Raw genomic sequence first — 12319 nt, forward strand, 5'->3', positions numbered from 1 at the left:
TGATATATAATTGGTAGATCAGGTCTCCAAGAGGATACTGCTACATAAAGAAATGCGCCTAGAACTCTACTTAATGGGTGGTGTGGACAATATTTCAATGTAATTATAATAGAACCACTCTAACCTACAAACTATTATACCTGTGTTCTTAATTGTTGTTTTAAGTCCTTCATTAATATATGCATTAGATGCACTATAATGTTAAAATAAACTATATATGTTTGATGATATTTTTGTTGAATTATTTTATTTAGATTAGATTTTTATTGTATGTTAAAGCCAAACTGAACCAAAACTCAGAGTTAATGCGGCAAAATTGCGATGTTCTGACGTCACAAATTTTGATGACGCATATACAAAAAAAATTTGAATAGTCTATAGATACGCTTTGAACAATTTCAAATTATTTTGAGATATTTATAACATGAAGTATATAAACTATAATATCAGAACTATTTAGAGTTTTTGTGCAGTTTGATACTGAAATTGTAATGGAATGACCATATATGGAAATGTAAAATATCTGCTATGATTTCTGAAGATGATATGATCCCCAACTGATTCACTTCTATTGACTATATATTATATATCCAGTTAAGTTAGAATTAAGTTTGTAATTCGACTTAGAATGCGAACGAATTGCGAATTGGTTATTCTGGTTTGAATTGTTTCAATTAATTCAGGAACGCCCCTAATGATAAAAGAAGATTTTTCGATCACCATCGTAGTCTTAATCAATAATCATCTTAATGTTAAAGTTTCAAAATTTGGGCACTGTGTTGATTGTATGTTTCCTAGTAATGTATATTTAGTGAGCTACATTATTGAGCTTTTTTAATTGTTTATTCTGCTAACTACTTGATACGTTTATGAGGAATGTAAAGTAAGTTGTTTTATGATGCTTGAACATCATCAAAGGAAAACTAACGGATAAAGGTATAGGCAACACTCATTAAGCTTTAACTTATTAACTCATAATTTGTATTAAATTCAGTAGTAATTAATTGTTTTCAATAACTTTTAATGTAAATAATAAAATAATGTTTAGCTAATTTATGGCACTATGAAAAAAGGCTTGTGAATTACAAATTTTCGCTAAATTAAATAATAATAGTAAAAGTTTTATTATAAATCTTCCTTCAATCTCAGTAATATTGAGGTTAATACTATAAATTGTATAATAATAATTTCGAATTCCGTTTTAGTTGAAATTTTATGGGATATAATATACAGACCCTTTCCCTCCTTTATATTTTATGGAGATATTTCAATAGACCTCCATGTTTGATCCTTTTTTACTGATCACTTAGCCCGAAACTTTTCGTCAAACAAATCTAACGATAATGGTATTTCATGTATTTTGTTTATCGAATTTTTATACCCTTATTTTCTATCATGCTTCGTCCTTATTTATAAAGTTGGGTATTAAAATCAATTCTACTGGGCTTCCAAAACATATTTTCGGTGAGCCTTGGAGTTCTTGGTTTAAGCGTGCTCTAAAATTATCTTGTTATTCAATAACTCAACTAGACCACAAGTAAATAGTTTGAATAAATAGATCAAATAAACTAATATATAATATAATATATAACAAATATTTATATCTTATATAGCAATATAATATATATTTATTTTTCGCATTGACAATATGAACTGTAGATTAGGATTTTAAAACTTTATATACCATGTGCTTTCACGTCCTTTGATTAGCGATATCTATTGGTGAAAATAGGAATTATCCATATAGTAATGAAAAGAACAATTTCTCATTTAGCAACATTGAGTTATTCCGTATAAAGAGATGCTAATAAAGCAAGGCTCAAAATTCAATGCCATTTTTTTAATTATTACTTGTTTCATTTCAATACTTTCAATACTTTAATCTGTAAGACTCAATCTATAAACACTTTTAGTAATTTTTTACTACGGTTTTTACGGTTTGGTTTTAAACAATTTAAGATATATTCTTCAGAGAAGTTTTAGACAGCTTAGCGGTTAGTGAATCAATTATTTTGTAGAAGTATACATGTAATGGGAAACATCCAAAATAAGATAAAATCGTTACAATAAAAATTAGTTTTCTGAAATTGCAATTCCCAACCGTTTTAATGACGCTGTCCGTTGTTTGTCAGGTATTTAAGAAGAGTTTTCTGTAGAGTATTGTGACTGGCGATAAAAAGTGAATCTACTACAATAATCCGAAGTGCAATAGATCATAAGTTAGTCCAGAAGAACCATCCATATCGAACTTAAATATTCAATCAAAATTAAAAAGTATTACAGTGCATATGGTGCTGTAAATATTTGCGGCACCAGTTGAATAAGTTTAACGACGTATTGTTACAAAAGAGATCAGCAGTAGCGAAAGCAGATGCAAAGTCATACCCCTGTATGATAACGCTCGGTCACACATGCAAATTGGAAATTTATGATGGATACACTGTTCCATCTTGAATGCCTTCCAGAAGACCTAACTGCTCTTATCAAGTTCCATTTATCGGACAGATCTTTCCAGGTGAAGATCAGGAAAACACTCTGCAGTGCTGTGTGGAAAGCAAATCGACGCTGACGTTCCCCGCTGGCCCCAGCCTTATGTAACCTCTTTATTTCAGATCTGCCTAGAAAAGAGCACATTGACGTCGGGGTTTATGCTGACGACACTGCTTTCTTCTCGTCCTCCAGGCTCGAGGTTACCATTCAATAACGTTTACAGAAGCAGCTCGATCATGCGGTCAATTGGTTCAAATTCTGGAGGTTGCAAATCAAACTTCTGAAAACCCAGGCCATCATTTTCTTTAAAAGTAAGATCAAAACAGCAACAATTCAATGGCTGGATAACGTCACGTACCTAGATTTCCACTTCGACCGACGGTTCGATTGGCATTCCCAAATCCAGAGAGCAATCCACAAAGGTTTGGTTATAGCAAACCTGCTATATTCTCTGATTTGCCCTTCTAGCAGACTGCCCATCTCCATCAAATCAAATGTTTATTTTACATGATGTTAATTGGGTCCGTACTCCTCTACGGAACTAATATCTACTTCCAGTTTGATACACACAACCAGGTGAAACGGCTTCAATTCTTCCAAAATAATCTCCTCAGGAGAATCTTAAACGCTCCATGGTATATCAGAAATAATGAAGTTCACAGGGAAGCTAACACTTCAGAAATCAAGTAATTCATATCTCAATCCTTCTACAAACAACAACTCAGCTCAAGTTCTTCTGAAAACACGCTTGCTCGCGAGCTGGTGGACATTCTGAAAGCTTGTCCCGTTAACCTCCCCTTCTCCAGGCTGAAACGACCTCATCCGTCGCTGCAGTCATAACTTTTGCCCCCATGCGACAGCATCTAGTCGTGTCTTAATTGAAGTTCGCGAATGTATAGTTAGTTTCTTAAGAGAAAGATATGCGTCATGCATTCCACCACCTAGTTTTAGGCCAGAACAAAAAATATATAAGTAAATTGTAATTGAAAACACACAGGGGGAAAAGGAAAGAAAGAAACATCATTCCTTGAAAATTCATTACTTGTAGTCAGTCAATGAAGTAATAACAAAAATATGCATCTTAATAGTTGCATATCGTAACATAAATAGTCGCTGTATTGAGTTCGATTCGGTAATTACTGTATTACTATTGGAAATTTTTTTTTAACTAGTTCTATTAAATAAATACAATTAAAATGAAACTCGATCAATCCACACAATGCGCACTGTCAACAAACCTTGATAAAATTGCAGTAGTCACAAATAAAATTATTCACAATGTTTTCCAAAATTTCGTAAGAAACGCAGTCTAAGTAAAGGCTGATCGTTTATTTGACTCATTTCCATTAAACAAAATCTTGTCGTTTTTTATCAATGGAACTTTTCAGTACTTTATATTTATTTGCGAGAAACGTATACTATTTTACAAACTCTAGTATATTAAAAAATTTGTCACAGCAATTAGATCCACAATTAATTGCTAATAGCACTAATAACTAGATAAACATGCCTACATACCTCCGCTGTGAACGAATAGCCTTGTATATGATGTTCTGAACCCTGTTGATTTTCCATTCCGTAGTGTATATATATTTCTTCGAATTGGTAACGGTACGCTAGAGGTCCACCGGATATATTCACATGTTGTTTTGTGTCTTTGTCTACACGAAAAACTAGTGATTGGCCAGTATTGTGCAGCATTCCACTAACCTGAAACCAAATAAAAATATGAGTATCTTGACCTGATAAACAATCGTTTTATAATAAGTAATATGTTAGGTGTATTAGTTTTTCAATGTCTTTTATCCCTAAAGGTGGAATACCCCTGAAACAATTCGATTACAAATTACAAAAATTGATGACTTAACAGAAATTTAAACATAATAAAATATACAATTGCAGGTGCTTCTGGATTATTTTCAATCGCAAAAATATATGAAATCATTAAATGATGATCACCCAATTATGTGCATATATTTAAAAGTCATTGGAATTTTGAAAGAAACTTTCCAGAAGAACACAGAATAAACATAAACGCAGAAAAGACTCAGTAATGACTAGATAGAAGACAATAACTTTCTTTGTATTGTGTAAAATTTATTTACTATATAAAGAACGGGAAGTTTCATTTGAGTCTCTGTTTAGCCCAAACCACCGCGGACAGACTCGCGAGAGAAGCCATCGGAAAGGAAGAAATCGGACTGGAAAACCACGGATGGATCAGCAGCAGAACCATCAATAGGATCAAAGAAGGAGACGTAAAAAGAAGGTGGCAAATGCATTGGGAGCAATCCATTAAAGGAAGAACCCTTTACAAATTCTGCCAACAAGTAGGGACAGGAAACATAGGACTGAGTAGGAAGGCTGTGTAACTGATGACAGGCCACGGAAATATGCAAGCTTATTTGCACAAGTTTAAGCTGAAGAAGACCGATGTACTCTGCAAGTGTCGCACAGGAACAGACGCATATCTTGGAGACATGCGAAATTGGAAAAAGGACCGGACAGCCGACGAGAACTATCAGCTAAGAAACGTAGACGGGATAGTCCATTGACTCCTCCTCATTGGAAACTGTCACAAGGATCAACGTTTGGGCCGAAATGGTGATTGATTTCGAGGAAAGGGATACCCAGAATGGCAGCCAAGAGGAGACGAATGCTGGCGCGCAATAAAGTGGCCAAGCTAGAGATTAGGGACAGAACATGACAGGGGACGAAGAGAATAAAAAGCGCAATAACGTCGCGACGGTACTGAACAGGCGCTCGGAGACTCATCCGTGAACCGTTTCCGGGATTTATGTAGGAAAGACCAGCTTAGAGTTTTAACAAGCACCAGAGCCAAAAACAAATGGTCTACAACTTCAAAGTGTATCGCCCAAACCTATAACTTAACTACCACTTGTCTCGAAACTGAATATTTTTACTGCAATATATTGTAACGTGTTTGATACAATTAAGGGTGCATTTCTAGGCTAAAAAAATAAATATTCTAGGTTAATAAACCTAAAAGCGAAGAAAAGCTTTCCGTTATAATTGATCTTTAACGAAAAGAGTTTTGCCTTTTAACTGTACATGTTCTCAATTATTTTATTAGGTGCTTATATGTATTCTGATACTTTTTTACTTTAAAAAGGCATTTAATACTAAAGATATATGCAATATTTACTAATCAAAATTTGTTCATACACTTCTAGTCATTACTAACCCTGTATCGACGTAGTATCAATCTGTTCCAGCGATCGGAAGCATCTAAGATCTGAAACAGATCTGATTCATCAACGACTTAGTTTTTTCAATTATTTCTTTGAGAGCTTAAACTGAAATTTTAGTTCAATAAATGTTTGCTATTCAATGTCTTCGAACATTTAAATCCTTCGAAGCTGTCATTTGCCATTGACGATAAAAGCATTACTTTAACAACAAAAGTACAGCGTCTGTATACTTTAAGTAACTTAATAACACTAAATATAAAACTCTTACTTGTCTACAAATATTGCTGATCAAAATATGTCCAAGCACCTAGTACAATACTGTATGTTATAAATAATTAGTTAGAACTTATCTGAATACTTATCTGTTGATTTATTGTTGCTTGTTTTGAATAACAAGTTATTTGCTAAAATTACGATCTTCTATATTTATTATTACATTGTGATGACGTAACACTGAACAGAAATATTAGTCACGTGTTCTTTTCACGAGCCTTTCTGGCGGCGTCGTAATACACTCATCGAATGTAAACCGAAAGCCATAAAGCAATCCCGGTTGCGGGTTTTAATAGGCTTCAATCCATTTACTTCGAAATTAGGTCTTAATTGTAACAGGTTCTGTTTAGGTCCCGCGCCGACCTCAAACTGTTCATTTGGCGTGCCGATTTCCAGAATTTGCTAAGCGAAATTTCCAATATCTGTCGTTCGTTTCGTTAGTATGCGTGTCGGAATTTGCCGTCGATTATGATTTGATTCAATGTATTGTGGTTATTAACCAACGCAAATAGTAGTGTATGACAATAAAATTTACATATTGTTATGAATTTCTTTTAAGAAATAATTTTGTCTAAATGTTATTTTTAGAATATTTCACATAGTAACGATGATAGTTGTCAGTTTTTTCCGTATCGGAATAAGTAAGTCATCATTTTCAGAAATACCTAGTTCACTTGTAAGATAGTACTATCACTATCATGCTGATTGCTTTGACTAATTCAATAATTCATTGGTTGACTATTTCACATGTTGTATTAGAAATACATTTTTATTCAGACAGAAACCAAGTCCAGCTTTACAAAAGAGAGGTGGATTAAAGTCAGAGAAAGAAGAATGATAGACGGCTAACATTGTCCGCAGCCAAAAGCAGGGTATTAGTATGTGGCACCATCAGCCATATTAGTTGATATTGCTATGTTGTCGACTATGGATTGATGATAAAGAATTATTTCAAGACTGTTTGTGATTATCTATAAGCAAGAACATAAAGGTCAAGAAAGAACAATTAACCCAATTACATCAGTAACTATAGTTGACAACACCTAAGTCATAATTTAAAAAACAATTAATTTAAAAACAATGTATAATTCACTATGTCGTTGATCGCGTAACTAAACACAATAATGATAGTAAAATTGTAAATGTTTTGTTCGTAACGAATTCGAATGTAAATTGTAAAAGTTCGTTAAAAAAAAACTATAAGTTGAATTTGTGTCCTATTGCGTGATTGGTATTCAAGTTATGGTTTATTGGCTATTTATTATATATGCTATCCTTAAAGTCTTATCTTAATAAATATATCCTCGTTAAATTTGATGCAGAAAATATCCCTTCTACAAGGACATGCTTTTGAGAAGTAAACATTCTCCATTATAGTCTTATTGACATAAGTAAATAACAAAAATAATAGTTTTAGTTAACGGACGTATCAGTGTTTTTAAAGTCGCTTCAGTGATATTCGAACCAAGAAATATATAACGCTGAAAACAGTTCTTCTTGGTGCCAAACAAATACATCAATTATCGTGTGCCATCCTCATAAAAAATTATTTTTAAAACAAAAGTAAACAGGACAATAATTCCTTGTTTAAGATGACAACAAATATCTTGCATATTTGTTTTATGATATTTTTATTTCTGTTAGAATATGTTTTCTTGGTTTTTAATTTCGATTAAATTATTACAAAATGTACAGTATGACAAAACTATTGTCTTTAGTTTAGTTTAAATTGTCGAAATATGTTTGACAAATACGGTAGTAGATTTTCTAAAATTCGATAAATTATTCGGTAGTATAATTCGTAATGTCGATTTAACTAATTTGGAGATTATTTAGTTGAAAATATATCACTTATCCTTCTTCAATAAGGTTCTATTTCCATCCAGTCTTGTATAGATCTAGAGTCTATTTCAGGTTTGTTACATCAGGCTAGGTAAAATGCCTTCAAATATTCAAAAATAAGTTCCGTAGATGCATCCTGAACGTCGCATTTGTCAGGATCTCTCAAATCAATACAAGCTCTCCACGGAGTTTCAAGATCTATAAAAGTATTCATTAAGATTAAACTCATGCAAATGGTACTTCTACTAATAGTGAACAGGTATCATGTGTTATTTTACAGTAGATCTGCAATCAGGATCGTATCTATATATTATCAACATGATCGCGAGGTAGCAGCTAGAACTTGGAGAGAGGGTTGTTGGATTCTTAGAAAAAATATTGTTACAATTATGTACATTATTACAATTTTAAAATTAAATAAAATTAAGGGCATTTGATGCCAACACCTTTCATAAATAATAAACATATATTGTACTACCCCCTAAATTCAATATTGCTATTTGCTATCTCAGCTTATAAGTTTAAAAAGCAATTATTAAGTAAATTATATAAAATATCAGGTATGTCGCTGAAGAAAGTCTACAAAATAGAACCAATAATTAATTTAAAAAGACAATTGCAGTAGAATAGTGATAGGATAATATACTATATACCCTATATAAGCTGAAAATGAAATAAAGGACATTTTACTACTTGGTAAGCATAATTTATGAGTATATGATGTACCATTTTTGTGACACAAATAGTGAAACTAGTAACTTTTGAGCAAGAAATTCGCTTAGGCCAGATGAGTTAGACAACGAGTATATGACATATTTTGGGCAAGTTTTGTATTGGTGGACTATATATTAGTTACCCTTTTAAGCTGAAAAATGAAGTAAAGTACATTTTTCTACTTGCTAAGCATAATTTATGAATATATGATGAACCATTTTTGTGACACAAACAGTGAAACATATAACTTTTCTGTAACAAATTCTTTCAGGCCTGTACTTAATATAAACGTGCTAAAACCGATACTTCACTTGTTATTAAAGAATCATATAATAACTTATTTATTTAACTAAATAATATTCTCAAAACAGTTAGACAACGAGTATATAATGACACATTATGAGGCCATTTTGTATGAATTATATTAAGTGTAACGTGTTAAATATAGTAATAACATGAAGTGATTTCATGTTTACCTGATATTATCCGGTCGTATTTCGAGTCTAATATGACGAGAATTTTATGATGTGAATAATGTGTATGCTATGGGCAATTTCAAAAATATCAACTTGGCCTTTTATGCAATCAATACCGTGCCTAAATACTCCGCTGGGATATAAACAGAAGTACTAAAGCTTTCATGATTTAGTGCGTTAGAAAGGTTACGTAATATTAATTTGCATTGGCGTACATTTGTGTGTAATATGAGAAGCATTTAATATATAAAAGGTGATTTAGTTTTTCCCTTAATTTTTAAAGCATGTCTTTAAACATACATAATTTTATTTTTATGTAATATTTGTTTAGCCTATATAAGGTTATTCATATTTTGTACACAATCACAGTATCCTCATATAGCCAGGACAAGATAAACTGTTAATTTATCCTTGTTATTAATTTATTTAAATTACAAAATTTGTTCTCCTTCGAAAGTGAGGCCAAGCTAGGAAGATAAACAATCGCTAAGCAGCTGTTTCAAAATATACCGCTCTCCAGCCTGACACGAACTGAAAGGTGGAACTTGAAGAGTCTATCTCTAGAACGGTACTCCAATTTTTTTACAATTTTGTGAGAAGATATCTATATTTTTTTTAAGTAACTAAATCTTGAAGTTATATTTATGTTGAAGTGACTATAAGAATAAAGGCATACGTTACATTAGCCAAAAAATATTTTCAAATTTCATCTTGACATCTTTTGCATATATAACTGTTCGCACTTAATTATTTTCCAGGATTTCATATAAATAAATTCGACAGAAAACAAAAAGTACTCTACAAAAGTATAGTTACGAAATAATAATAAAGAACCAAATTGCCATTTTTGTAGCTCTTTTTGTTAATAAAATGATTATATCTCATCCCATTTATCACAAATGGTTACGTAATATTAATTTGCATTGGCGTACATTTGCGTGTAATATGAGAAGAATCTAATATATTAAAAATGATTTAATATTTTTGCTAATTTTTGAAGCATACTTTTAAACATACTTTTAAACATACTTTTAAACATATATATGATATTTCTATAATATTTATTTACAAGCCTATATTTTTAGCCTATATTAAGTTATTCATATTTTGTACCGAATAACAATATTGTTTAATAGCCAGGACATTTTTTATTTTTTTAATTTATTCATTAATTTATTTAAAACATAAAATTTGTAAAACTAGTTCTCCTTGAAAAAGGTGAGAGCAAGCGTGAAAGACAAATAATTGCTAAGCAGCTACTTTAAAATATACTGCTCTCCAGCCTGACACAAACTGATAGGCGGAACTTGAAGAGTCTATCTCTAGAACTTTATTCCAATATATTTACAATTTTGTGAGAATACACTAGACCTACTTTATTATTTATTAAGATTAAAAAATTCGAATTTTACGTTCATTTATGTAACTAAATCTTTAAGTTAGGTTTGTGTTGAGGTGACTGTAAGAATAAAGGAATCCTATACATTACCCAAAATATTTTATATCAGTTGTTGAACTTGTTACATATAATAAATATTACTAATACCACATATGTTAGTGAGCAGAGTTCCACCATGACATTGATCACAACTACATTTTTAGAATGTGTAACTGTTCGTACTTAATTATATCCCAGCACCTTATACCATTAAATTCGACATAATACAAAAAAGTTGTCTACGAAATTTCAATTACTTAAGAAATAATAATTAAGAACCGAATATCCATTTTTATATCTCTCTTATTATAACTATATTAGAAATGATTGTATCTAATTCTATTAATCACAAATGTATTTTATCTCAATTGTATGAATTTATTTTATATATGACACTTCGTAATAATTGTACTATTTCATTTAGACATTGGGACATGCTTATTTATGCTTAATATTTTGTGAAAAGGAAACATCAGCGGCGATTACAAAAATTCCAGTAATCATTTTCAAAGTATAAAAGGTCGATAGAATCGTTACTGTTCCTAAAGAATCCCTTGTGGTAGCCGCTAATGAACGAAAATATAACAGTTGTAATATTTGAGCGTTATCGAAGAATAGCTAATACATTTTACAGTGGCGTGTGTACCTTTTCATACAGTGATTGCTATTTTGTTATTTGTATAATTATTGTATATAATGTTTTATTTCAAATAAGACTGATATTATTTAAAATATACCTGTATAGGTATACTAAATATAGACGTAGTTAGCTTTGTTAATTATGAGTGATGTTCAACAAATCCATGAGGAACGAGTAGATATTTTAATAAATATTTTTTATAAATCTCTTTTTATCATATTATCATTTTATTTTTGATTGAGTATCTGAACTGAATATTAAGTTCTCCTATTTTCTATCAATAAGGGTTGACTGAATGTTTCTACAAAGAATGGGTGATATGACGTAAATGATATAAGTTATATGAAATATGTAAAAACGGTGAGTAGATTTTTACATAATTGCCAAGATATTTATCAGAATCTATAGAAAACTTAGGAATATAGAGCCTTTTGAGGAATATAAGTCATCTCTTCAAACACTGCTAGGAAATAAAAGGATTTAAGTATTATAAAGTTAATAGAAAGTTGTTTTTAAAAACATATAATAAAATTAAGGAGACTTGCTATTTCAATTTGTGAACAGATATAGGTATTTCAAAACACTAAGCCACCCTTGCTAAGATATTAATAAAAAAATGTAAAGAAAACAAAAGCTGATGGAAAAAAGTAAAATTTACAATAATATTTGATTAGTTTCTGTAAATCATAATATTTTGTAAATAATTCATTCCGTATATATTGTTCTTCATGATAGAAACAGGAATGCAACAAAAATATCTCAATAAGTGTTTTGCAAAGCCAGTAATTAAGAAATTAATTTTTAATTTGGTAAATATAAATTAAACATTTAATTGTGTATACGGGAGTTTACTTTTTAAGGTTAAGGGGATACCATAGGTGGTTTATAAAAGTGTTTGATCTAAATAAATATAAAGTAACTCTAACCTACAAACTATTGTGGCTGTTTTATTAACGGTAGTTTGATTCCCTCGACAATATATACATTAGATGTACTATAACTTTAAAATAAATTATATTTAATAATATTTTTGTTTCATTATTTTATTTATATTAGAATGTTATTTTGTATCGAAGCTAAAATAAACTAAAATGGGTAAAATGTCAACGTTAAATGCGGCACCGTTTTGAAGTCATAAATTGAAATGACGTAAGTTCACTATAATTTTGGATATACTATAATATAATAATGAAAGGTCGTATTGGTATGAATTGCATTTCGAGAGTTACACAAT

The 12319-nt window shown here is 30.8% G+C and overlaps 1 protein-coding gene across 1 annotated transcript in view; it reads right to left on the bottom strand.

The window, feature by feature from the left end:
• The window catches only part of CARPA (Carbonic anhydrase-related protein A), a 626351-nt gene that overhangs the window by 228131 nt on the left and 385901 nt on the right, over positions 1-12319 (bottom strand). The window contains exon 4 of the mRNA XM_076394854.1: positions 4009-4200. Within this exon, the coding sequence (XP_076250969.1) occupies positions 4009-4200 (192 nt within the window). The remainder of the gene's footprint in view (positions 1-4008; positions 4201-12319) is intronic.

This window comes from Rhynchophorus ferrugineus, unplaced genomic scaffold, assembly GCF_030347505.1.
Source record: "Rhynchophorus ferrugineus isolate W39M unplaced genomic scaffold, kcgeb_rfMv2 rfM2, whole genome shotgun sequence".
NCBI classification, from domain to species: domain Eukaryota; kingdom Metazoa; phylum Arthropoda; class Insecta; order Coleoptera; family Curculionidae; genus Rhynchophorus; species Rhynchophorus ferrugineus.